At 41.4% G+C, this 26647-nt stretch overlaps 3 protein-coding genes and 1 long non-coding RNA gene across 4 annotated transcripts; 2 read left to right on the top strand and 2 right to left on the bottom strand.

Annotated features, from left to right (window-relative positions):
- Positions 1-588: 588 nt before the first annotated feature.
- Positions 589-1930, bottom strand: LOC136707895 (uncharacterized). The gene is made up of 3 exons (XR_010804261.1): positions 1550-1930; positions 1119-1144; positions 589-928 (listed from the first exon to the last, which is right to left on the bottom strand). It is a non-coding gene; the product is annotated as an uncharacterized lncRNA (long non-coding RNA).
- A 920-nt stretch (positions 1931-2850) lies between these two features.
- sdr39u1 (short chain dehydrogenase/reductase family 39U, member 1) lies at positions 2851-7219 on the top strand. The gene is made up of 6 exons (XM_066681076.1): positions 2851-3351; positions 4004-4110; positions 4242-4324; positions 4675-4796; positions 5764-5916; positions 6194-7219. Exons 1-6 carry the CDS (start codon positions 3336-3338, stop codon positions 6619-6621), a joined length of 909 nt encoding a protein of 302 aa, XP_066537173.1. The 5' UTR covers positions 2851-3335; the 3' UTR covers positions 6622-7219.
- On the bottom strand, positions 7168-15733 carry mettl17 (methyltransferase like 17). Its single transcript, XM_066681075.1, has 14 exons — positions 15369-15733; positions 13109-13247; positions 12840-12989; positions 12410-12497; positions 11753-11834; positions 11141-11214; positions 10584-10678; positions 9908-9978; positions 9411-9518; positions 9252-9320; positions 8472-8522; positions 8270-8362; positions 7745-7965; positions 7168-7361 (listed from the first exon to the last, which is right to left on the bottom strand). Exons 1-14 carry the CDS (start codon positions 15444-15446, stop codon positions 7268-7270), a joined length of 1413 nt encoding a protein of 470 aa, XP_066537172.1. The 5' UTR covers positions 15447-15733; the 3' UTR covers positions 7168-7267.
- A 54-nt stretch (positions 15734-15787) lies between these two features.
- parp2 (poly (ADP-ribose) polymerase 2) lies at positions 15788-26378 on the top strand. Its single transcript, XM_066681074.1, has 17 exons — positions 15788-16034; positions 17054-17257; positions 17438-17584; positions 18176-18246; positions 18365-18415; positions 18787-18883; positions 19557-19632; positions 19738-19840; positions 20263-20413; positions 20776-20914; positions 21673-21736; positions 21979-22113; positions 23587-23714; positions 23968-24067; positions 24595-24693; positions 24926-25050; positions 25749-26378. The coding sequence occupies exons 1-17, from the start codon at positions 15980-15982 to the stop codon at positions 25906-25908; spliced, it is 1905 nt and encodes a 634-aa protein (XP_066537171.1). The 5' UTR covers positions 15788-15979; the 3' UTR covers positions 25909-26378.
- The last annotated feature ends 269 nt before the right edge of the window (positions 26379-26647 follow it).

The following is a 26647-nucleotide window of genomic DNA, read 5'->3' as shown; positions in this document are numbered from 1 at the left end:
CCATGTATCAACCCCAAGTGTCCATGCTCATACTGAACCCAGCTAGTCCATATCCTACTCATGTGGTGCCCCACTAAGGTGTGTGCTGACTGGGCTGTCTACAGGGGGTGTGGGTCAGACTCCAGAAAATTCATCACTACTGTAATCAGACCACTGAAGTAGTGCAGACAATATCATGCACATAAATGAAGGTCTATGTTTCTATGGCAAAAATGAACGGAATTTATATGTTGCCATGATCATGAATCTTACAAATATGGATCTCAGTATCTATATAATCTTCCATCAGTTTCCAATTACTTACCACTTCCCTGCAACATTTTAAAAGTTGCAGCTGCTATAAACATGTGTAAACCAGCCAATAGACAAATGGCTCAAATATTTCTTCTCCTCCTGTAGTTAAAATTTGTATGTTTACTGAATGAGCAGAACTTCATGATTAAAAATGAACTTATCTACATTAAAAGCTGTAAAAACCATTTCAAATGACTTGCATTCACTTTCAAGTATTATTTATTATAAAGATACTTTGGTGTTAAGGTGTAAACTGATGCAGTATAAAAATTGAGCCTTAAAATCACACTTTACTGTTAAACATTACTGTAGACTGAAACAGGAATGGAGCAGATGTGAATAAACCTTGTGAGATTAAACTGAATATTAATGCATAAAATGTAGTGCTGCAATTTCATAACTTAAAAACATTTATTAACAGAAGGATTTGTACAGTTTATTCACAAGCAAAACAGCAAATAAAACAAATACATTTTAAATTGACATTAATGACCAAATAAAAAAAAGCTAATTTAAGTTTAAAAGTTACGACAAATTAGAGTAGTTTATGTTTTTCCAGTTTAAGAGCTCAAACGTAACAATATGCTAATTTAAATACAAACCGAGCCTACAGTCCATACTTCAGTCCTGCATTCTGTAAATAAAAAAATATATATATATATTAGATCCATTTTACTGTGTGGAAAAAAAAATGAGTAGACAATGAGCTGCAACCTGGTCTTTCAGAGCATGTAATTAATCAGTGGGATTTCAGGTGAAACACGGACAGACATGCAGCTCATCAGAAAGACAGAATGAAACGAAAGAAAATGAAAGATCCATACCTTTAGCGCTAGAGCCACAGTGGAGCCTGTGATAAGAGAAGAAAGGAAGAGTTAACAGGTGAAGTTAACTGTGTAAATCTGTTTTTGGACAGAGTTGATCCTGATCAGTGCAGTAAAGGGTGTAATCATGAAGAATCAGGTGAAACACGGACTGCAAAGATCATCATTTCAGGAGAAATACAGCAGAGAACAGACTTTCAGCCACAAGAATTAGAGGAAGTTACACCAGCGTTCATGTTTAAAAAGCCCTGAACGAAGCGTGCGAGCTTTAGTACAACGTTGCAGCAAATGTGGCTTATAAAACGTTAAATCCATGCTTTACATCCAGCTGGTAGAACTGCGACACATCTGGACACAATCTGGACGGATGCACCTGCTGCTCTAACACAATAGTTCTACTGTAAGCTGTTCATTTTTAGAAATATCCTTACCTTGTTTTGACTCCAACATGCCTCCCAATGCTCCACATCTAGCTCCTTCTCAATAGTGACCACCCCAGGTCCTGCACCTCATATCAACCTGATTATTGATTCAAGACGGTTTACACAGAAAAGCATCAGCCTTTAAATTTCAATTTCAAATTTAAACCGATGAAATTTTTGTTTGAAAAATTACAAATAAACTGCAATGGAGTATTAGCTGTGTTGACCAACTAAAGCCTTTCCAGCTCTCAAAATTAAACATGACATTAAATAAACCGAGATTTAAAAAAAAGAAGGCAGGAGTTAAGCACAGAATTGCAATTAAACCCTGAGCACATGTTCTTCGCCCCACAGAGGAAACAAAAAAGAGGTCGCCAACCCACGTGTTCGCGCTTTTATCAGCATTATCATCGACCACGTGCTCGTCCACCTTTCCTCCACTCCTCCTTTTTACCATCCACTCCTGTGCCAATGCTTTACATGTGCTATTATACATGTATACCTCGTATATATTAATATGCATGATTGGAAAATGCATTACTATACTCATATTTTTATAAACAAATATAAGTTAATATAAAATAATAATACACTAACAGGGAACAACGTTAGTGGGTGATTTTTCCTTGTTTAAAAAAAATAATGGAAAGAAAAAAGAATTTATATTGTAATCTGAAGCATAATTTCGTAGATACCCATAATTAAAGCAACAATAACAACTACAAACAACGCAGACTTAATATCTACTACTTAAATGATATTAATCTAATTATATACAAAAACATAATTAATGCCCACATATCATTAATATCACTCTTTTTCATAATTAATTATTATTATTATTATTTATACTCATTTATTTTAGATTCAGTTTCAGAAAGTACAATAAATTTATCTTTTTTGTTATATATTAGTCAATTGTTTATTTTGCCTTGAAGCTTTTATTTTGTATGTTTTCTCGCCTCATTTTTTTTTAACTACATTTCCCATAAACACCCGCTCTACCGCTTAGCTAGAGGTAGCGTCTGGCACACCCACTTTTATAAGATTACAGATAAAGAAACACTGTACAGATATGCTTTGTATTAATTTTTATTTCTGTAAATTTTATTTCTATACTCCTGTTCCATTTCGTACATTTATTTCGCTGAATATCACCGTTGTAGATAGCTGATGTGCAAGCTAGCTTTGTTGGAACGGTACCCGGATGTGATGGTAAAATCTGATTGGTCCAGACCGCTAATATGCAAATACAAAAAAAAACGTCATCAGTCTGCATTATAGACAACTATTTGCACTTCTTGCTCGAATCTAATTGAAGCAAATTAATTAGATGAAACTTACTGGTGTTTTCCGTTCAGATTTCTGTTTAGATTCATTTGTTTATTTGTCTTTCTAAATTTTTTATATGTTGCAATTTCTTTAAACCTGTAAAGTTAACTCTCGATACCCTTCGTGCTCCCTATGTAGAGCACTATGTAGGGCGTGAATTTGCGGCTTCTACGCACAAAATGAGGCAGAGTTTGAATTTATAAAGCCATTTATATTTAGATACAAGTTGTACGGCTCACTGTTTCACATGCATTGCTTCATTTGGGTGAAGAAAGCATTGTTCAGTGATATAAGCAGTTGCACTACAAAGGGAGCAGGGATTGATTTAACAGTGTATTTCACCTCCCAACTACGTCACATGGAGACATTAAGGAGCTCCTTTTGGGTCAGTGCTGTTAAAAATATTTGAATGAGACTGAACTGTACGATTTAACCGAGCGTTCCCCTGCCCCCTGACAACATAATGCGAGTGTTAATCGGTAAGTTATTTTATTAATTGTCATTTGCGTGCTTGGAAACATTGATATGTTCTATATTTACTAACTAAACTAACCAAAGGCTGTATTTTCTTTAGATATAGCCCTGCTGTCTTGTACCTTATTAAACATTACGGCACGTGTGACCTTGTAATTATAATATTAATCACACAGATGTGTTAATTCCAGCTTCGTGGTTTACATGTTTGTTTCTATGTTTAAAGGTGAACTGTTTTGTAATTGCACTGGGAGCGCGTGCGCAAAGGAGTAGTCGGAGAATGGGACTTTTATTATATTTGCGTGCCTGTTTGAATATACATTGATCAGCCAAAACATTAAAGCCACCTCATTGTTTCTACGCTTACTGTCAACTTTTTCAGCTCTACTGCCCACACAGGAGCACTTTGTAGTCCTACAATTACAGATTGTAGTTCACGTGTTGCTCTGCATACTTTATTAGCATCCACCTTGCACCATGTTCTTCAATGGTCAGGTTGCCTAGTAATCTTAAAAATATATTTAATTAAAATAAAAAATTAAATAAAAGTGTAACAATACTTCTTAAAATATGTTGAAATCTTAGTGTCATATCAACAATAAACCAAATCATTACCAGCTCATAACTGTGTTATTTCATGTATTTTTCTTTTCGTAGGTGGAGGGTCTGGTTTTGTGGGTCGTGAACTGACCCGATTGTTGAAAAGCAAAGGTCACAAAGTCACCGTCATCTCCAGAAAGCCAGGTCCAGGCAGGATTACATGGGTAATTATAATGTTTGATAAATGTATTTGAATTGTTAGTAGCAAACCCTGTATTGGATTTATTTTCCCATGTTATTTTATCAGATAAAATCAGAGATATTTTGTTTGAGAGTTATTCATTGTCCTCTTTAGGGTGATGTTGAATCTGGTGGTCTCCCGCCGTGTGAGGGGGCAGTGAACCTCGCTGGAGAGAACATCATGAACCCTCTGAGATGGTGAATATTCACAAGCAGCACTAAGTGTTAATTCTATTCCATTAGCGCAACACTCTCAGAGGAGAACACTAACTGCTGATTCTGTTCCATCAGCTAACAGATGCCTGTATTGGATAGTGTTGTTCTAAGTAATGAGGGAGAGGGAGGGCCATCTTCTACACCTAACAAGAAAGGAGAATTATAATCTTGCCATCTCCCAGTTACGGATGGGTGTGGCATCACTAGAGATTGATCTCAGGGTCCTGATTATTTGGACAATTCTGAAGCCTCATGTCCACCCTAAATCAAAAAGTGATTTGGAAATTCCTCTGCCCTTTTATAATTTTGACGTGCTCTCCTTTGTCTCTTAGGTGGAATGACAGCTATAAAAAAGACCTGTTCTCCAGTCGGGTGGATACTACAAGGACTTTAGCTCGAGCCATCGCTGCCTCCCCTTCTCCTCCAGGTTCGTGGGTCCTGATCACAGGAGTGGGTGAGTGTGTTTATCTTTTCCAGTACAAATGTCTGTTAAATACATTTTAATAATATTTCAGAGGAGACCTTGGAGTCTCTCCAGAACTGTCCTCATCAGATAAACCTGGGGTACCTGATAATGTCCATCCTTCCACTGTCAGAAGAACAGCCCAGGACTGTGGGTCTGAAAGGACATGCAGCTGGAGAGAAGAAACCCAAACAGGGAAAAGGAAACAGACACAAAAGAATAAGATAATCTAAAAAAGAATAAATATCTCAGCACCACTGACTGGGGTTGATGAAGTTCTAGAAAGTGCTACAACAACTTCTAGGACTAAAATTTGGAGTTGTGTGCGCAGATTTTTCGAGGAGATTATAGTGAGCTTCATGAAGAGAATGTACTTGTACTTAATGGACGTTCATTTATTCATTGTCTGTAACACTCCAGTTCAGGGTGGTGGTGGGTCTGGATTCTACACAGAATCACTGGGCGCAAGGCAGAAACACACCCTGGAGGGGGAGCCAGGCCTTCACAGGGTGAAACACACTCACACATTCACTCACACACTCACCTACGGACACTTGAGTCACCAATCCACCTACTAACGTGTGTTTTTTGAACGTGGGTGGAAACAGGAGCACCCGGAAGAAACCCACGCGGAAACGGGGAGAACACACCACACTCCTCACAGGCAGTCACCCAGAGGAAGCCCACGCGGACACAGGGAGAACACACCACAGTTCTCACAGGCAGTCACCCAGAGGAAACCCACGCGGACACAGGGAGAACACACTCACCTGGAGCGGGACTCGAACCCACAACCTACAAGTCCCTGGAGTGACAGAGACACTACCTGCTGCTCAACCGTGCCATCGCTTAATGGACATATTGATTTGTGAAAATTATTAACATCTGTCCAGTGCCATAAGCATGACCTCATATTGTTTTAAGTCCTTCACCATGACTTTTCTCATCTCATTTGCAGCCTGTTATAAACCCAGTCTCCAGACTCAGTACACGGAGGAGAGTGAGTGGATGCCCTTTGATCTCTTGTCTCAGCTGGTGAAGGAGTGGGAAGAGGCTGGATGTCTCCCTCAGAGCATGGCTCAGGGAACCAGACAAGTGGTCATCAGACCAGGTGACCACTAACACACATGCAATACACTTGTGTAATACTTGCCATATCCACTGAATTTTTTTGGTCAGTGGACTATTCTCTGTCCAGCAGTGACACTGAGGGGTTTACAAACTCCAGCAGCACTGCTGTGTCTGATCCACTCTCACCAGGTCACAACACACACTAACACACCACCACCACCTCAGTGTCACTGCAGTACTGAGAATGATCTACCACCACATCATACCTGCTGTAATGCAGACTGAACAAGGCTAATGTGGATTCCCTTTGTTCTCAGGTGCCGTACTGGGCCGGGATGGTGGAGCAATGCAGCAGATGTTGACCCCATTTTGGCTCGGTCTTGGAGGTCCGCTGGGCTCGGGTCGTCAACCATTTCCTTGGATCCACGTCTCAGATCTGGCCGGAATAATCCTCCACGCTCTAGAGACCCTTGCTTTAAAGCCACTTGCTGGGCCTGAGGTATTTAACGGTGTCGCTCCAGCACTCAACACCAACTACGAGTTCACCAAGGAGCTGGGCCGGGTCCTGAGGCGGCCCACCCTATTTCCCGTCCCGGGGTTCCTCATGGATGCTTTCCTTGGGTCTGAGAGGGCCGTCATCCTAACTCAGGGTCAGAAGGTCATCCCCAAGAGGACACTAGAGTCCGGCTTTAAGTTCCAATACCCTGACCTCACCTCGGCCCTGAGGGAGATTGTCAGAAGCTAGTGACTGGCATGAGCTGGACTGAGTTAAAGGAGAAAGGCAGTGGTGATTCCTCCTTAAAAGGACTCTTATTAAAATTCTCAGCACTTTTTCTCATTTTCCTGTAACATACTGGAATCCAAGTTACATACCCCTGCTGCCCCCCTACACACACGCACATGGGTAAATAAACATTTATTCACCGTTCATAGTGAGGTTAGGTGTGTTTCAGAGTGGGGGCCCAATCAGGACAAGGCTCATTTACATATATCAGTCTTAAAGGCACCATTCAGAGATGGTCAGATGTGTTTTTTTACAAAGCAGGATTTCCCATTTAACCAGATAGTCCCAAGTCTAGTCTGTCCTATAGGAAAGAGCTGAGGCACATTTCTATTGGACAATCCTCAATTCTGGGCTTAATTTAACTGGCTAACTCATGAATCCTGCTATGTGGATCACTCCCTGGTAACAAGAAATTAATACTGTGTCATAACCCCAGTGTGTACTGTAATCCCCATAGGACAGTATATTAAATGTGATGAACCAATTAAACCCATTTTTCCACAGGTTTGACTTTATTGATCAATGTATACATTAGCGGTGTCCAGGTGAGAGTCCCTGTTCTGACCAGTCTCGAGGTCCTGGGTTCATAGCTTGTCCCCTGTCCAGTTTATCTGGATTCGTCTGGGACGGTGTCGTCCTCTGTGTTGATGATGGGAAGTAGATCACCCCAGTCGCTATTCCTCGCACAGCGGTACATTTCTCTGGAAGAAACACGACGTGAATTACACTAGGTCCCACAACCACTTAGAAAATAGCTATGAATATTGATTCATGACTTCGAAATTGTATATATTTAAATATATCTATATTCTCTATAAATGTTTTTGACCACTGCACACTGAAAACACCCCACAGACTTGAGTTCTGGAGACTGACCACAACATTATACTCAGCACAGTGTGGCCCTAACCCATTCTGGTCCCATCTGTTAACGTTGAGGTCATCCTTATGTGGGGCCCAACATTTAACCTGTAGGTAAAACTTGCTTGTACCCAGCTGAATGCCCATATTAGCCCCGTGTGGGTGTGTTGGCTGGGTAAAGGCAAACTGAATGCTGGAGAAGTGATAGAATGAGGTAACACACCGTCCGTGTAGTCGCGAGGTGACAGCCAGCTGTTTGAGTTCTCCACTGAAGCAACAGATCTGACACTGGATGTGTCGGGTTCTGCGATGAACCGGAGCTGTTAATCTCCCCCAATCCACACTCTTGCTCTCTTTCTGTCTCTCTCCCGGACTCCCCTCTTTCTCTCTCTGCTCTCTCCTCAGGATCAGGTAACTGAACCTCTCCTCCTCTCTGTCTGCGTTCTGAAAGACAGAGAGATTGACAGAGAAACCTTTAACAAATTGGATTCATCTGATTCCTCTTGAACTGCAGTAACAGGCTCTAATTTAAGCTTTAGGGATGATGTCAGAACACTTCTGTGAGGATTTGCTGGCATTCAGCCACATAAACATTAGTGACACCAGGTCCTTAAAGTGGCTGATTAGTTCTGGATCCAAAACACCACTACAGTTCATCCTGAATAAGCTCCATCACTCCAGAGAATGCAGGTACACTGCTCCACCTTAAAACTACTACTGCCTTAAACCTAAAGAACAGGTGTCTTACCCCAGGTAGAGGCAGAGGGTGATACGGCTGGAGGAAGTTACAGGGAACTCTGGGCTGTTTAAGCAGCTTGGGACATGAGAGGTGATGTGTACACTGCACAAAAACACAGGAGACAAAGAGTGAGTGCAGTTAAAAAGAGAAGGGCATGTAAACAGGCCAAATGTGATGGATATGATCAGTGACAGGAGTCCGTTATACACACTGGAGCAAACACAGCTGGCCTCCTGGAGTCATGAATCACCTTCTCTTCCTTCTGTAAACACACACACAGCTCAACCATATCACGCACATAATCATACACACAGTATTCCTGTTTTTACATTGAGATATTTAATATTGCAATATTGCACTTTTCACATAGAACACTCTCTAAACCCGTAGGCACCTCAATTGAATTTCTTCCTGTTTTAATTGTGCAAAATTAATGAGTTTATAACTTTAATTGAGCTAATTTAATATTTGCCATACATTTCCTAAAAACACAATTTTTAAAGACCATTAAACTATAAAAACCAAATCCCTGCAATGATTCTGTGTGTTCTCTGTTGTCTTAATCAGGCGTAATCTAGTGGCGCTGGAGGAGGGACAAACTGCTCCAGTTTCCAATTGGTTTCAAAAAGGTAAACTGTATCACTGTAAAACACTAGAAACTGAGCTTGTTTTGGTTGGTTAGTGACTCGACTCGTAGCAACACATTTGAAAGCGCCCAGTCCCTGACACAGCAGATTAATACAATTGTATGAGTCAAAAGACTTTTATATTGAAGGGAGTCCAATGAATGTAGGGGCTTTATTTAAATTATTAACTGATACAAAGAACCAATATAAAAATATCTGAAGTGCCCCTAAATCACACTGTACAATTTATGACCTGTGTTACAACACTTTTCAAAAGCCCAAAGATCTGTCTAACTGTCATCTAACAGCTCTCACAAAAGTAGGAATAACTCCTGAGGGAGGTGTCCAATATTTTCTAATCCAACCTTCAGTAACACGTCTCTGGCCTCCATTAATATCTGGTGCCCATCTTTTGTTCCATTTTCCACCAGCACCTGGAATATGACAAAAAAAGGCTTTAGTGACAAAATAGTTCTCTCCGGCCATGTGTTTGAAAACCTGTTGTACACATGTGTTCCTCTTACCAGGTATGAGTTAGTTTTCCTCCAGAGTGTGAGGACTGTATCCTCTCGTTCTTTCTGAGAAGAAAGCTCTGATAAGGAGAAAGCAGCTACCACCAGATCAGACTGAACCTGCAGCAGAAAAACACAAACCACACTGTCCGAGTCATACACACACAAAAATGGGGTGGGCTTCATAGTGGAGTTGGTACAGGCGGGGGGCACTGTGCCAATTTCTCCCCTCATTTTTAGTTATAATAAATTTGACTTACTAACTTAAACTTAAACTTACTAAGTTAAAAGCATCACAAGCTTCCAAATTCAATTTCTTGGGAACTTCCTCAACACGCTCAGAGGAGAACACTAACATCTGTTCATCAGACTCAACACACTCAGAGGAGAACATTAACTTCTGTTCATCAGACTCAACACACTCGCAGGAGAACATTAACATCTGTTCATCAGACTCAACATGCTCGGAGGAGAACACTAACTCTGTGAATATGGGAGTGTGAACTCACCTTAGGAGAGACAGGAAGAAACTGACGGAAGTAAACGTGTTTAATAAGTGAATCCCCAGTTTCACTGCCTCCTGAACAAAAACAGCACACATATGAACAACGTTAACATTAAGAACAACATTAAGAAACATCTCAGGGGCTTCAAAGCCTTCAGATCAGATCTACTGATCTCTGATCTAAATCTACAAACGTCCAATAGAAAACTGTCCAATCAGAATTTCATGCTCTGTGGTATCTACGTAGATTCTCTAGGTCCTCATTGGTTAGGACTTAAGAAGCTGAACTGAAGGCGTAATCCTATGTTTACACTAGAGGGCGACAAGTTCCAGGCATGTTCATGGCACTGCACATTTACCTCTTGGGGTTTGCTCGGTGCTGTCTTGATGTTACCTGTGGGTGCAACATGAGGAACACAGTCTGGGCGTGTCTGAACACACTCCACGTTTTTGTGAAAAACAAAATAGTCATCAGCTCTTTTCCAAGCTTCAAATATCTGTGTATTAACAGGGACAATCAAAAAACCTGTTGTTGTTAGCTTATTGCTAACATACTACTGGAATCTTATAGATGTGCTAGCAAAAATGAGCATAACTGTGAAGGAGTGTGGCTATTTGTGTCAGGAAGTGAAAGGTCAACTCTATATATTTATAAATTATATCAAATATATAAAACCTACCTTTAAGTATTTGCTCTGCGAGAGTGTTCATGGCCCCAGAGGAGTCCACACACACACACTCCTTCAGAGAATCCCCCCAGAGTGTGTGTGATGCCCTGTTTAACAGTTGATGTTAATAACTGAGATGAGCTTCAATAATGATTTACATTTAATTTGTACAATATATTCCTTGACACAGAATTTAATTTGTGTGCCTACATTAAGAGAGACACCAGCCATAAAGGCAGACCGGAACAATATAAAAATATCTGAACATATTTTTTACCATATTAATAAAAAAATTGTTATTGAACACTTACTTTTTTTTAAATGGATGGAAACATAGTTTTACTTGTTTAGATCCAAATTTTCTTCATGTAAATAATAAGAAACTAATAGTTTCACTTTTCCTAGTCAAATAACTATTTATAAATAACTACAAATAATTATTCACACCAACTTAAATTTTCATGTCGATTTAACAGTCACAAATTTCTCCTTTTAGCACTGTGTACAGTTTCAACTAAACCTCAAGAGAAAGCCAAACTAAAACTAAGACCCCTGCCAATGTTCCTCACCACAGAACCGTCCCAAGCCCAGAGCCAAAGTCCAGCAGAGAATGAGGTGCAAATTTCAAGTCTCTCTTCTTTATCTGGAAACAGAGGGAAGTTACAGTGCACAATGAGTGTAAAAAACAATGGGGGTGGCTTTAACCAGAAGGTTTCTGGCAGGTCATGACTGAAGTGCCCTTGAGCAAGGCATGTAACCCCCAACTGCTCCCTGGGCGCTGTGGCTAGGGCTGCCCACCAGTCTGGGCATGTGTGCTCACTGCCCCCTAGTGTTCACTAGTGTGTGTGTGTGTGTGTGTGTGTGTGTGTGTGTAAAAATATTTCACTGCACGGATTGGGTTAAATGCAGAGAGCAAATTCTTCTGTGGAATAAAGTGATTCTGATTCTGATGTAATGGCTGATCGTGTATATATAGTAAAGAATTTGGATAAACTCAAGGCTTAAAAACACTGTCTACAACAACACTACTGTACTGTAACTGATGTTATAGATGACTGTATGAAACAGTGTCAGGAACATCTCTGTGAATTCTATCAGTGCTGAACCATGGTGTGAGTGTGTGATTGTTTATTAAACTGTAATTCGTTGTAGAAATGACACTGTCCTTGCTGTGGTCTTACCTCATTAAATGTTCTCATTACTGCTGCGTATCCTCCTGCGAGTCTGGCAGCAGCGTACAACACCCCAAGCTCTGCATCAAACCTGAACAACCAAATGAAGACAATGAACAGAAGTACAGAAGCCTTAAAATGCCATGGATGGATTCATTCCTTCATTCATTCATTGTCTGTAACCCTTATCCGGTTCAGGGTGGCGGTGGGTCCAGAGCCTACCGGGAATCACTGGGCGCAAGGCAGGGAAACACACTGGAGGGGGCGCTGGTAGCTTCACAGGGCGTCACACACTCACACATTGCCATATATTCATTATTATATATTCTTTTGATTTATTTATTTGTTGTGATTTTCCTGATTCCTTGGATTACTGCAGTCTAGGACGAGATGTTTGTGTGGATCTTGTAACTCACCCAGTCACTCACTAACATACTCACTCACATTTAGGGACTGTGCCACAAAGAGGGGCTATAGGGCTATACAATGCTTTCTATTAGAGGCATTTGGAGGCATCTCAGGAAAACAAAAGCAGAACAGGAGAAGGGAAGGAGTTCTTGAGAAAACAAATAAATATGCACAATAGTGTACACAGTAAATAAAATCTGCAAACAGATGTGCTTTTTGCGAGTTCCGTACAGCAGAGTGTAACATCTGTATCTGTACCTCAGAGGCGTCCAATGATACGTAGTTTTCCTCAGTTCAAACATAACCTTTTTCCTGATGTTATCTTCGAAGGGCTGATAAGTTCCATCTGAAAACACAGACAAATACACTTCAGTCACAGAAATGGTATAAACGTAATCCTCAGGGATATTCCAAAAGGAATAGTATGGTGTTTTTCATTCTGTAATCTATGTTTAGTCAATGAAACAAGACACTAACAAGTAAATAGATAGCTGTGTGTATAATCTCTATAGAAAAGGAACACACTACAGGTCACCATACCCAATGCTAAGTGTGGACAAGAGTGGTGTAAACCCTAGTGCTGAACGGTGGAGCCTTGGAACTGTCTTAATGGAAGCCCATCCAAAATTTTTGGGATGAAGTGCTGTGAGAAAATTGAATGAATAAATAAATGAAAATTTTCTCTCACCACCCTGCCGTTCTATCTCCTTCTCCACCAATTTCTTCTCCAGCTTGAGGGCCTTCTCTCTGAGCTCAGGAGTTTCCATGGGTCGTTTACGGCTCCACAGGTAGTTCCTCAGTCTCTGGGACCTTTCAGACACATTCTTCACTTCTGAATCTACACAAGCAAACACAGCAGCAGATCAAAAGTGTTTAAAAGATGTTAAAGGTACCCTCAATATTTTTGGTACAGAGTCTCTGATGCATCCAGATCACTGTCTGAAGAGGTTTACTTACTGTGGATGAGAGTTAAGGCCCCCATTTGAAGACCCTCAGGAAGTCGCAGTGTTTTTAAGTTTGTGATTCCTGGATGTTTTCTATAAGGACCTCCTTTCAGGAATTCGGGCTGAACTACAGCTGCTACAGACCTCGCACACTGGAGAAAAAAAATATAATAATAAATGAAATAATTATTTTAAAAGAGCAACAATTATGTTTAATGTTTATTTTTTTATTTGTTTTAATCTAAAGGGGAAAAATCAGTCATACGTTTAAATAATGTATAGAACAACAATTATCATTATTATTTAACCTCAGCAAGTGTTGAGCGGAGACGGTTCTCACTTTTGACCAATCGCTAAACCCTGATTTGCATATTTCCCATGAGCGCCAGGTCTGTGACATATCCTTCCGGATTTAATTTTTATAAAGCAACAAACGGCGGCATTAATACATGTATAAATTACAGTGGAACTCTTCCTATATATGATTAAATAAAATGTAATCGTAAACAAACGACTACTTTTAAAGATCACCGTCATAGAAACACCCGTCATCTTTCCCGGATATATATAATTCGTCTAGTGACGCCCCACAATCAGAGCGGAGGGAAGCTCACTGTAGAGGTCACATGCTGAGTGCTCGTCACTCTCAAAACCCTCGGGGAAGGTCTGAGTCACGAGCCAATCACCGCTCTAACGGGGTGTCATCCGAACTGGGTGAGCGCGCGCACAGGAAACTGGGTCCCGAGCGCTCCCGCCTGAGAATCTACCGCGGCGGATTCACAGCCACGGCGGAGGAGGTAATGGGCGCGTACGGGATTGGAATCGCACGCGGCTGGCGAAATGAGTGCGATGTGTGAGTCGGTTCACTGAATCGAAACCCAATTCAGACTACTCTCCCTCCGCTTTTACTATTATACATTTTTAATAGAATATATAACTATAAATATATATATTTATATACATATATATAAATTATTACTGAATATTTGTGTATATTAAAATACTAACAATTTAACTTGAATTTGTATTAAATAAATACATGATATAATTGTATTATAATTAAACATATTTTTGGTTTCATATTATACTGTAATATATCCGACCAAGCTCCCCTCCCATTGACCAGGAGCTGAACTGAAGCCCTTGCACTTCAGAGTAACTTCCAGCAACACGGTTTTAGATAAGTCACTGACGTTAAACTCAAACCATGTTTTATTCAGCTGGTAGAAATTAAACAAAACAATTGTCTTCTTTGCTGCTCAATCCATGTGAAGGTGCCGGGGGCTACAGTCCTCCACAGAGTCCTCGAGCTCCTCCTGAGGTAACCTAAGACGTTCCCAGACAAGCCGTGACAGTGTGTCCTGGGACTCCCTCAGGGCCTCCTCCCAGGTGACTGTGCCTGGTGTACTTCCAGTGGGAGGCGTCCAGGAGGCGCCACCTCAAATGGCTCCTCTCAACCTGAAGGAGCAGCGGCTTTAATTTCCTATTGCTTTTATATCTGTTTCTGCTTTTATACTTTCATATTATACTATGTGTTTATACTAATTTAATCTTTTTGTATGCCATATATACTATTTTAACAGTAATAGTTATGCTCTTACAGTCTCTAGAATCCAGTCACTCGTATTATCAGTCATATATTTACTCATTTTAAAGCAGCTTTTATTTACAGTCCACTCTCTCCTACTGCTTTTTCTGCTATTTTCAGTATCTGTTGTTGTTGTTGTTCCACTTTCTGTTGCAACCCTTCCATTTCACCCAGGCTCAAGACCGGGTGAACTCCTGTTCAACCCCAAATAATGGATGTGGGGAGGGTGTGAAATTGTCTAAAGGTGCTTGTGTGTGTGTGTGTGTGTGATGGTCTGTTGCTCTGTCCAGGTCGTGTTCCTGCCTTGTGCTCAATAATTCTAGACAGGCTCTCAACAGACCATGACACTGGTCACGATAAAGTGCTTACAGAAGGTTAATGAGAACACTCACTCATTCATTTGTGTTGATAATTTTGCCTCATTCTTGTTTGTGACTCTCTGGGCCACTGTAGTACACTGACTGCAGTGTGATTACAGTTCTACTAAGGTGAAGTCACTATACTCTATGTAAGTGTGAATGTTGTGTTCTCGTCTTGTTTGCTTTTCAAATTCGTTTGTGTCTTGCATCTCTGGGCCACCGTAAAAACAGCAACTCCCAACTCCTGGGACAAGGATCCATAGGAGATAACTGTTTTAAAAAGAAGTAAAATCAGATGTTTCTGTTTGAGTGAAATTCAGACTCACCCGCTGTGTCTTTATCAGTGGAGAAGCAGCAAACCGCTTCCAGTAAACACCACAGAGACGAGTACAGACAGGAGGCATCACTGTTACTGATCAATACCCTCCAATAACAACGTCACTACACCTAAACAACCTCCCCTGAACTCCCTCACTACACCTTAACTACCTCACTACACCTGAACTACCTCATCACACCTGAACTACCTCATCACACCTAAACAACCTCATAATAATTAAACAAACTCACTGCACCTAAACAATTACATTTAAACAACCCATAAGCACCTAAATTATTACATTTAAACAACCCATAAGCACCTAAATTATTATATTTAAACAACCCATAAGCACCTAAACAAATGCTCCTAATAAACCTCACTCGCTTCAAACAACCTTACTTCCCTTAAACAACGAGCGCCACATGGAGCCAATGCACAACTCCCACCAAAACAAACCCGTGCGGAAACAAGCCACTGCTTTCCGTTGGTGCCGGTCCGTGTTTCCGCGGGAACGCGACATTTAGCCTTGTTTTTATCACTGAATCTTCAACATTACGACAGGGGACCTGAATTAAACAGCTTTACTTTTAAATAACACGTCGAATAAATGCGATAATGCGCCGAACCAGGAGCTCCAGAGCAGCAAACTCTTTCCCTTCAAAACAAACAGGTAACAAACCGCGCCAATTTCTTCCCAGGACTCCAGTTAACTTCACTAAAACACACGTTCTCTGTTTTACTTTCACACAAACCCGACATGGAATGTGAAACTAGTCGTTTACGTATGAATAAGTCAACAGTGCATTACTTTATTGGGTTAAAGTCACTGTTCCGGCAAAAAAAACGTCCGGTTACGAGGCTAATGTTGCTAAGAAACAATGGAAGTGAATGGGCTTAAACTTAATTTCAGACTGTTTACGGTCTTATAAATGTGGTTTCAGTCGGTGTTTGACATGTTATAGTTCATTTTTATTGACAATATTGTGCCATACACCACCACACACCACACAGTGAAGTCTGGTAGAGCTATATAAAGTCATGCTTAAAGGATTTCTGTCATAATTTGGGACCAGATTGGTTTTATATAGGTCTGGATTGTACACAGCCCACTCTGGACCCCATGTGGACATCAAATATATATATTTATTGGGTTGTTCACATTTGATCCATACAGCCAGCCCCTGTTCAAACCACATAAGCAATAAGGTGTGCTTGCTGGGAATACATGTCTAGGACACAGAATTTAACATTTCTATACAATGGGGAGCTCTAGAGCAGCTGCACATAAATCAAAATTGTGGACTAAAAGGTGCAAAAGAGTGGATGAGACACAGCAGTGTTGCTGGAGTTTTTAAACCCTGTGTCCACTCACTGTCCACTCTCTGAGACACTCCTCCCTCGTTGGTCCACTTTGTAGATGTAAAGTCAGAGATAGTAGCTCATCTTTCGCTGCACAGTTTGTGTTGGTCTTCCTCTGTCACTGCTGTGTCTGATCCACACGTACCAGCACAACACACACTAACACACCGCCACATCATGCCTACTCTGTGGAGGTCTACATGGACTAATGGACTACAATCTGTAACTGTAGACCTACAGATTGACCAGTGTGGAGTGGAGAGTGGGTGTAGAGACTATAGGAGCCATGTTTATTGTTTTGGCTGATGTGGGAATATATTCTGTTTGCAGTGTGGCAGTGGGAGGGAGATGATGGACAGTGGGAGCCATATTCACCCATAGTTTGTGCTCAGTTGGACGCAGCAGTCACCTCCGGGGAAAGCTCTGTGACCCTGAAACTCGGCTCAGGATACATTGTGGACCTTGAGAAGATGATGCAGATAAACTCAGTGACAAAATACTGCAGGAAGATTCGCTCTCTGACCATCAAGGAGGGTAAAGACAAACCTTTTTTTGTCTTGAGGCCTCACTACTGAGTTTTTAGTTTCTGTAAAGCTCTATTAAGATCTACAGAAAAACTAGTAATAGGCTTTTCAGCAGTACGCCACAACACTTGTGTTCTAGTTTCTTGTTTTCTAACTGCTATTATAATATATCAACATTTTTTCATCTCAGAGGATGCTGTGCCACCGCTGACCACAGCAGCTGCTGCTAAAAAGGAAAAAGAAGAAGAAGAACCTCCTGCTGCAAAGAAGAGACGTGCAGGGGGAAAGAGTCAAAGAGAAACCAAGGCCAAACTCAGTGAGGAAACGGACAGTAAAGGTGAAGAAATATGCAGTGGCATCATATCAGTGCAGAAGGTCATTATCAGATCATAAGCAGACCTCACTGTAATCTCAGTTTCACCAGAAAGTTCAGTGCAGTCTTCAGTTCTGATACAATTTAGAAAACTGTTCATAAAGAGGAAATTTATGATGCCACAACACATGATTAACACAGACCAACCGACCAATCATCATTCCTCACTAAACCCACGGACTCCAAACTCTAAAGTGTAGGGGGTTGCTGCTGGTTACCGCTTCTCTGTACTCCATTAACACTGAAGGGTTTGGATCAATCTGTATCGGCTGCATTTTAGAAACCATTGGACGTTACGAGAGGAGTCAGCGCTTGTGTCTGTTTGGCTTCACTGAATGTTATGGGAGGAGTAACTCTAGGCTTTAGACTAGATTAATACACAGCTATGAGGGTCTGATGGCATTCGGCCACATAAACATAGTTAGGATCTGATAGTGATGTTACATGATGAGTCCAGGATCACAAACACCACTCCAAGCTGACATCACTAATTATAAACGACGAGTGTCTACAACTGGTTTTTAATTGTAATTCCTGGTGTTTGCTTTTGTGTAGAAGTAGTGAAGACGGTGGTGATGAAAGGGAAAGCTCCGGTGGATTCAGAATGTAAAGCTAAATTGGGGAAGGTACCTGATCATTTTTACAGCCTCAAACAAAAACAATGAACACACATCATGATTTTATTTTTACATTTTGTTGCTTATAACTCTTTTCTGATGTCTCCTTACTCTCGCTCCTACACAGGCCTACGTCTACAGCGAGGGGAACAACATTTATGACGTCATGCTGAACCAGGTGGGTGTAAATGACAATGTTATTACAATATTATTCAATGTAATAAAATATGGTATCGTTTTTCAAAATGTAGTTACTGGCCAATTCTGTATATTTATATAAAATTGTGTTTAGATGCACACATAGACAGCAGTTGTTAACAAAAACAAACTAAAAATAATAATAACAATGTAGTAATAATAATAACATGGAAAAGCAATTATTAACTGTTTTATTATCAATTATTATTGTTACTGATAGTAGAAGTAGTATTAAAATGTATAAATATAAACAGGAATACATTTGAATATGTTTAGAAGATAAAGTGTTGGGGAAAGTGAAATGAGTACAAAAAAAAAATCACATTAAGTGATATGCTTTGTGTGTTCCAGACAAACCTCCAGTTCAACAACAACAAGTACTACCTCATCCAGCTGCTCCAGGACAACAACGCTAAGGCCTACAGTGTGTGGATGAGGTGGGGCAGAGGTGGGTAGTACAGCGGTTGCTGTAGTGTAGTGGATATCACCTGGTGGAGAGTTGCTGGCTCCGGAGTTTTTGTTTCATGTATCACTGAACAGCTGTTTATTTTCAGTTTAAATGGAAGTGAGTTTAATTAAACAGCTTGAGAATCAACCTCCTTTTGACCCAAGCGTCGTCCTCCTTGTTTACACAGAACAGTCACAACAGAGTTTGTTTAGAAAGTTTGAACACCACCTTAGACAGGGTGTCAGTAGTCTACCTTATGCTGCTTTTCCACTGCATGGTCCTTACTCTACTGGACTCTACTCTCTTTTAGGCCCCTGTTATATCTTAAAAAGATCAAGGCGTAATTTTACGAGCTGCTGTCGTGAGTCGGATAAAAACTAATATGATCTCTGCTGCAGCTGGAGATTTTACAGATGGAGAGTTGGTGCTGGACGTCTGCGTTGCATGGCGTAGAGTGATGACTCTCTCTGGACAGTCAGTGCTCTGCAAGGTTTACACGCCACGGTTTAGTCTCTATTCAGCTCGCTCTGAACCACAAGAGAACAGCGACTAAACAAGAACCTGCTTCCAGTACCAGGACCAGATTTACCTGGTGGAGGAGCAGAAAAGACGAGTCGAGTGTAAATGCACCCTAAGTATATAACACAGAGAAAAAATGTGCTCTCTTCCTCAGTGGGAAAAACTGGACAGAGCAGTTTAGTATCCTGTGGTGGAGACCTTGCTCAAGCCAAAGAAGTCTTCAAGAAAAAGTAAGTGCTTTTAAAGTTTCTTTGTCAGAGGGGGACAATCACAAACACTGATGATTGTGGTGTTTCAGGTCTTAGATTTGTGTGTGTGTGTGTCTTATTTCTCAGGTTCTTTGACAAAACCAAAAACGAGTGGGAAGATCGCACCAAGTTTGAGAAAGTTCCTGGAAAATATGACATGGTTTTTATGGACTACAGCAGCAATGACAAAGTAAGAAAGAAAAATAAACACTGCATAGCATTAAAATAAAGATAAGTAAATATAAATTGGGCAGCAGGGTGGCGTGCAGGTGGTGTCCCCTCCACACAATGGGGCTGCAGGGGCTCGGGGTCCTGGGTGGAATCCTTTCCTCGGGTCACTGTCTGTGAAGAGTGGGGTGTGTTCTCCCTGTGTCTGTGTGGGTTTCCTCCGGGTGCCGTTTTCCTCCCATAGTCCAAACACAGGAATGTTATTAGGTGGACTGAGAGTGTGAAACTATCCATAGGTGTGTTTGTGTGTGTGAGTGGCTGGGTGAGTGTTGTGCTCTGTCCAGGGTGAATCTGGGTAGGATCCGGATTGGACCCTGAACCGGAAGACGAACTTATGTTCTGTTTCTCCTGATTTAAAAATGAATTTCTGTTGTTTCTCTGCAGGAAGCTGAGGGTCCTGTGTCCACTCTGGTTCAGAAGAAGCCGTCTCAGCTGGACGTGACGCTGCAGTCCCTTCTGAAGCTGATCTGTGATATTAAAGCCATGGAGGAGTGTGTGCTGGAGATGAAGTTCGACATTAAGAAAGCTCCTCTGGGTTTGTGTGGCTTGAAGCTAAAAGAAGCCTTCACTCATGCTTAGGGCCAGCAACTGTGTTTATGAAAGGAATTATACGTTATTTTTACATTTGTCTCACATGAGACAGAACTAGTTTAGTAGCGAACCACTCAGGCCACTAGGTCTTAGTATAACAGCTGTTTCATAATGTGAAGAAGAAGCATGGGAGAAAATGATTGACTGCTTCTATAAAATGGACTAATATTCAAATATAATCACAATGACAGCTTTGATGCCGTTATTTCTGACATTGTTTGGATAAAGACCATGGACTAAATACATTAGCGTAGCTTTAAAACGGGTGATGGAGGGAATCCCTGTGTTTTGTATAATGTATTTCAGGAAAGCTGACGTCGGAGCAGATCCGAGCAGGTTACGCATCTCTGAAGAGGATAGAGGAGTGTGTGAAGAGGAAAAGCAACAACAAGGAGCTCCTCAACGCCTGCAACGAGTTTTACACTCGAATCCCCCACGACTTTGGGTACACGTCACAGGGAAATGTTGTTTAGCAAATGAAGTCCAGTCAACAGTTTGAATATTTCTCATTCACCTTATTTCCTGACATTTTTGCTTGAATATAGTACAAAACATCTCCGGTTCAGTGCTTATCCACATTAATTTGTAGCCCACCAACCCACACACTGAATCAAGACCCCAGTCAGTTTTCTGTGTTGCCTGAGTCAGAAAACACGGGATAAAAACGAGCCATTGTGATTCTTCTCCGCTTCTGATGTCACTTTAGAATGGCCCTGCCCCCTCATCTGAGTCTGTCCAATCACAGTGCTGGCCCACGTTTATGTGAGAGCAAAGACGAGTTTAAGTGTAGCAAAACAGACACAACGAGCGCAGCGAAATAAGAGCACTGAGTAAAAAAGGAGAAGAAAGAGAACCAAGCAAAAACGGCTAAAAACAAGAGCTTCTGCTCCTCACTGCTGTGTGCTCAGGGACGGGGTGAACAGTGGGCGTTCTGAACAGGGCTGTTTAGACAGGGGGAAAACGCTGCTGTGGGGCTCGTGGGGTTTGGACTAAAGCAGCTCATAGATGTTTCATTAAGAAACAGAACTGTGTTCCACTGTGGAGACAAGGGGGCGGGGGAAGTTTAACTGATTTTATCCAGAGACTAATGCTTTTGACAACTCATTGTGTTTGTTTTATCTGCAGGTGTCAGATGTTCTGTAAGTGGGAAGTAGAGTTCAGATGTCTTTTTTCATTCATGTTAATATCTCTCTCTGTCTCTAGTCTGCGGACACCCCCTCTTATCCGCACGGAAGAGGAACTAAAGGAGAAGATTGCACTGCTGGAGGTAAAAGAACTGAAATATAGCCACAAGGAAAAAGTGTCATTTTAATTTTAAATTACTCATGAGTTTTATTTATTGCAGTGTTGTGCTCTTTCACTCTCTCAATTTTCCCTTCCTCTACTCTCTCCATCTCTTCCCCTCTATCTTTCCCTCCCTCCATACTTCTCTTTTTCTTCTCTCCTATCTTCCCTACATCTCCCCCTATCCTTCTCTCCTTCCTCTCTCTCTCTCTCTCTCTCTCTCAGGCTCTGAGTGATATACAGGTAGCGGTAAAGATGGTGGAGTCGAGTAGCCAGAGTGATGAGCATCCTCTGGACCGTCAGTATCGCTCTTTGAAGTGTGAGCTGCACCCTCTCTCCTCTGACAGCAATGAGTTCCAGGTAAATAATTTGACTAGGAGACCTCAGTTCAACACGCTTGGAGGAGAACACTAATTGTGGACTACAAACCGGATTCCAAAAAAGTTGGGACACTAAACAAATTGTGAATAAAAACTGAATGCAATGATGTGGAGGTGCCAACATCTAATATTATATTCAGAATAGAACTAATCACAAATCACAGATCAAAAGTTTAAACTGAGAGAATGTATCATTTTAAGGGAAAAATATGTTGTTTCAAAATTCATGGCGTCAACAAATCCCAAAAAAGTTTTGACAAGGCCATTTTTTACCACTGTGTGGCATCCCCCCTTCTTCTTACAACACTCAGACGTCTGGGGACAGAGGAGACCAGTTTCACAAGTTTAGAAATAGGAATGCTCTCCCATTCATATTTAATACAGGCCTCTAACTGTTCAATCATCTTGGGCCTTCTTTGTCGCACCTTCCTCTTTATGATGCGCCAAATGTTCTCTATAGGTGAATGATCTGGACTGCAGGCTGCCATTTCAGTACCCGGATCCTTCTCCTACGTAGCCATGATGTTGTGATTGCTGCAGAATGTGGTCTGGCATTATCTTGTTGAAAAATGCACGGTCTTCCCTGAAAGAGATGATGTCTAGATGGGAGCATATGTTGTTCTAGAACGTGAATTTTAAAAGACCCCTGGCCCAGTGCAAACGTCTGAGCTTGTGGAGCTTGCTTAGAAATGGCTTCCTCTTTGCACTGTAGAGTTTCAGCTGGCAATGGTGGATGGCACGGTGGATTGTGTTCACTGAAAATGCTTTCTGGAAGTATTCCTGAGCCCATTCTGTTATTTCCTTGACAGTGGCATTCCTGTTTGAGGTTCAGTGACGTTTAAGGGCCCAGAGATCACGAGCATCCAGTAGAGTTTTATGGCCTTGACCCTTACGCACAGCAATTGTTCCAGATTCTCTGAATTTTTTGATGATGTTATGCACGGTTGATGATGATAACTTAAAAGTCTTTGCTATTTTACGCTGGGTAACACCATTCTGGTTTTGCTGCACATCTTTCTGCACAACAATGGTGGAACTGGTGATCCTCTTACCATCTTGGCTTCAGAGAGACACTGACACTCTGAGAAGCTCTTTTTATACCCAATCATGTTGTCAATTGACCTAATTAGTGTTAATTGGTCTTCCAGCTGTTCGTTATATGCTCAATTTCCTGTTTCCAGCCACTTATTGCTACTTGTTCCAACTTTTTTGGGATTTGTCGACACTGTGAAATTTTGAATCAACATATTTTTCCTTTAAAATGTTACATTTACTCAGATTAAACTTTTGATCTGTCGTCTATGTTCTATTACGAATAAAATATTGACATTTGCCTACTCCACATCATTGCATTCAGTTTTTATTTATAATTTGTTTAGTGTCCCAACTTGTTTGGAATCCGGTTTGTAATAAACTTCAGATCTACACCCCCCCCCCCCCCATTTTATTTAAGGTGATAGAGAAGTACCTCCAGTCCACTCATGCTCCCACTCACAGCGAATACACCATGACCATTCTGGACGTCTTCTCCGTGGACAAAGACGGAGAGAGGGACAGCTTCCAGTCTCAGCTCCACAACAGGTCAGCATCAATCCCAGAATGCGTTTAATTTATCACACATTTTGTCAACATCATCTGAAAAAAACAACACATATATTACAAGATGCCTAATAATAATAATAAGAATTAAAAGAACAATACCATATTACCATAGTGCATTTCAGCATTTCACAAACATCTCACCTGCCAAGTGATAACGTTTGTCCTCTGTGTGTGTGTGTGTGTGTGTGTGTGTGTGTGTGTGTGTGTGTGTGTGTGTGTGTGTGAACTCCAGGATGTTGTTGTGGCATGGCTCTCGTCTCTCAAACTGGGTGGGAATCCTGAGTAAGGGTCTTAGAGTTGCTCCTCCAGAGGCTCCGGTCACAGGATACATGGTGAGTACACGCACACACACACACACGTAGAGTAAACCCCTTAATAATAGTTTTATCCAACCCTACCAGGCCCGACTGATGCTGCTGAATATCAAACCCACACCCAAAACTCCACTAACACCTGGAGCTACCCCTAACACAGTTATAAGACTCTAACTTTCTGAGAGAGAGAGAGAGAGAGAGAGAGAGAGAGAGAGAGAGAGAGGGTGTGTGAGTGAGGGACAAGCTGAGCGTGAAAGAGACAGAAAGAGGGAGGAAAATGAGACAGGGAGCAAGAGAGGATTTGCAAATGTAAAAGAGCAAACCTGCTGCATAATAAAGTTAATTCTAACTAAATGATGGTGTTTAATGAGTGTGTGTTAATGTTTATTGCTGTGTATTAGAGTGTGTTAATGTGGATGAGTGTAGTAGTGTGGAAACACTCTGTGTGTGTGTTTGTGTGTGTGTGTGTGTGTGTTGTTGTTGTGTAGCTGTGTGTAAGAGTATGTTTTAATGTGTATTATGGTGTTCTGTCCTGCTCTCCGTAGTTCGGGAAGGGGGTTTATTTTGCCGACATGTCGTCCAAGAGCGCAAACTACTGCTTCACGAACCAGAGGAACAACATCGGCCTCCTGCTACTGAGCGAGGTGAGCCCCCTCACCTCACTGTCCCGACTCTCACAATCTCAGCTTAGAAACACACTTGTGAGGCCCCTCCCACTGAGGCCCATTGTGTTACTATGTACTACGTACTCTTAGTGTACACAGTGTGATGTTACTGTTTATATTAGTGGAAATGACCCTTTATCTATACCTTTTAAGGTGTGTCTCCACTAACCTGAGAGTGAGCAGAAGGTAAATAAGTCTCCTGTGTCCTCAGGTGGCTCTCGGTGACTGCAACGAGTTGCTGGACGCAAATTACGACGCTGACAAACTGCCCTCAGGCAAACACAGCACAAAGGGCCTGGGACAGACCGCCCCCGACCCAAAGAACTCAGTGACGCTGTGAGTTTTTGCTGTGAACTGCTGTAATAGTGAAATACGCAGAGGACACTTCTCACAGTTGTTAACGCGTTCTCAGTCAGAGACAGCAGTGATGGACGGAGTAGGTTCACGTCACTAAGGGCCAGAAGAGCGAGGCATTCGTCCAGATATATCATGATACTTAGTGACACTTTCAGCTCTTTTCAAGCACTATGTTTTTCCTTCAGAATATGCCAGTCTAGTTCAGTTTGTTTATTTGTTTTAATAGAATTTTAAAAAAATTTCATCCCATGTTCCTTCTCTCTTTGCCCTCTCTACCTTTTTCTATCTTCCCTGTCCCTTTCTCTACCTCTGTCCCTCTGCCCTTACCTCCTTTCATCCCTCTTTCCATTCTTCCCCATCTCTCATTTTTTCTCTCTCCTGTCCTGCTCTCTTCCTCTGTCCCTCTTCCCTTCTCTTTCCTTTCTCACTCTATTCCTCCCTCTCTTCCTTCGTCTTTTTTGCCCATCCCTCCATCTCTTCCTTTTTCTATCTCCTGTCCCTTTCTCTCCTTTTGATCCTCCTTCATCCTGTGCGTTCTTCCCTCTCTCCATTCTTTTCCCAGCCCCATCTCTCTTTCTCTTTTTCATATTCTTATACTAAATTCCTCAAGAGAAATTTGTAATAAGAATGCATCTCTCTCTCTCTCTCTCTCTCTCTCACTCTCTCCCCTTCTTCAGGGATGGTGTCACAGTGCCATTGGGTCCAGGAGTGCAGACAGGAGTGGGCAGTAGGGGAGGATACTCTCTGCTTTATAATGAGTTTGTGGTTTATAACCCAGCTCAAATCCGCATGAGATACCTGCTGAGAGTCCGCTTCAACTACTCAGCGCTGTGGTGAGGACGACGGAGACGCACAACCTGTCTAAATGTCTGTGGACACCCATTTTAGAACAAGTTAGTTCAGCTGCTTCTGTAGAACCAGCAGGAGCACCTGAGCCTATGCTCAAGAGTCTGCAAAACTGGACCTCCATCCATTGCCTTTGGAAAGATACATCAGAACCCGTCCACACTGATGCTTATTTCAGGTGAATGCCATCAAATCCTTAGATATTTCTGATGTCTACTGTAAATAAATCCTTGAAAAGTAGAGTTCCTGCCTTGATGAAGAACACACTCCTGATTAACACTCTACATCTCAGAAGAAATGCTATGTCCACAGACTTTTGGCCATTTTGTGAAGCGGTACAGACTCCTGGATGTGAAGTAGGTTCAGACACATAATTCTGATATGTGTGTGGGTGTTGCTGTGTGTTTAAAGACATTGTTGTTCATTCACTTTGTAGCTTTGTTTTTGTACAAATACAAATAATTCCAAAAGATAAATATCCATGTGTCATTTTTTATAACAAGTTAAACTTGATATTGGTTTGCAGCAGTAGAACCACAATAACAAACCCAGTTTAACAAACTCTGGTGCAGATATATATCTTATATATATAAGATAAACATCCAGATATATTGAAAAATAGAACCTAAAGCTTTCCCTAAAACATTTGCTTAAAATTCTTTGTTAAGAAATCATTCGAGAAAATACAACAGGAAAAAAGAGGTCAACCTGTATTCCACATTAAATCATA

Source organism: Hoplias malabaricus, chromosome 9 (assembly GCF_029633855.1).
Source record: "Hoplias malabaricus isolate fHopMal1 chromosome 9, fHopMal1.hap1, whole genome shotgun sequence".
In the NCBI taxonomy this organism is placed as follows: domain Eukaryota; kingdom Metazoa; phylum Chordata; class Actinopteri; order Characiformes; family Erythrinidae; genus Hoplias; species Hoplias malabaricus.
This window is presented reverse-complemented; position numbering and strand designations above follow the sequence as displayed.

Coding starts and splice junctions, on each gene's coding strand:
- parp2 (XM_066681074.1), top strand. CDS start 15,980: ATGCGCCGAACCAGGAGCTCCAGAGCAGCAAACTCTTTCCCTTCAAAA. Junction 24,068..24,594: donor CTCCGGTCACAGGATACATG/GTGAGTACACGC, acceptor TGCTCTCCGTAG/TTCGGGAAGGGGGTTTATTT. Junction 24,694..24,925: donor GCCTCCTGCTACTGAGCGAG/GTGAGCCCCCTC, acceptor CTGTGTCCTCAG/GTGGCTCTCGGTGACTGCAA.
- mettl17 (XM_066681075.1), bottom strand. CDS start 15,446: ATGCCTCCTGTCTGTACTCGTCTCTGTGGTGTTTACTGGAAGCGGTTT. Junction 12,498..12,839: donor GGAGATAGAACGGCAGGGTG/GTGAGAGAAAAT, acceptor CTGTGTTTTCAG/ATGGAACTTATCAGCCCTTC. Junction 11,835..12,409: donor TATCATTGGACGCCTCTGAG/GTACAGATACAG, acceptor TTGGTTGTTCAG/GTTTGATGCAGAGCTTGGGG.
- sdr39u1 (XM_066681076.1), top strand. Junction 4,797..5,763: donor GGTCCTGATCACAGGAGTGG/GTGAGTGTGTTT, acceptor TCTCATTTGCAG/CCTGTTATAAACCCAGTCTC. Junction 5,917..6,193: donor ACAAGTGGTCATCAGACCAG/GTGACCACTAAC, acceptor CTTTGTTCTCAG/GTGCCGTACTGGGCCGGGAT.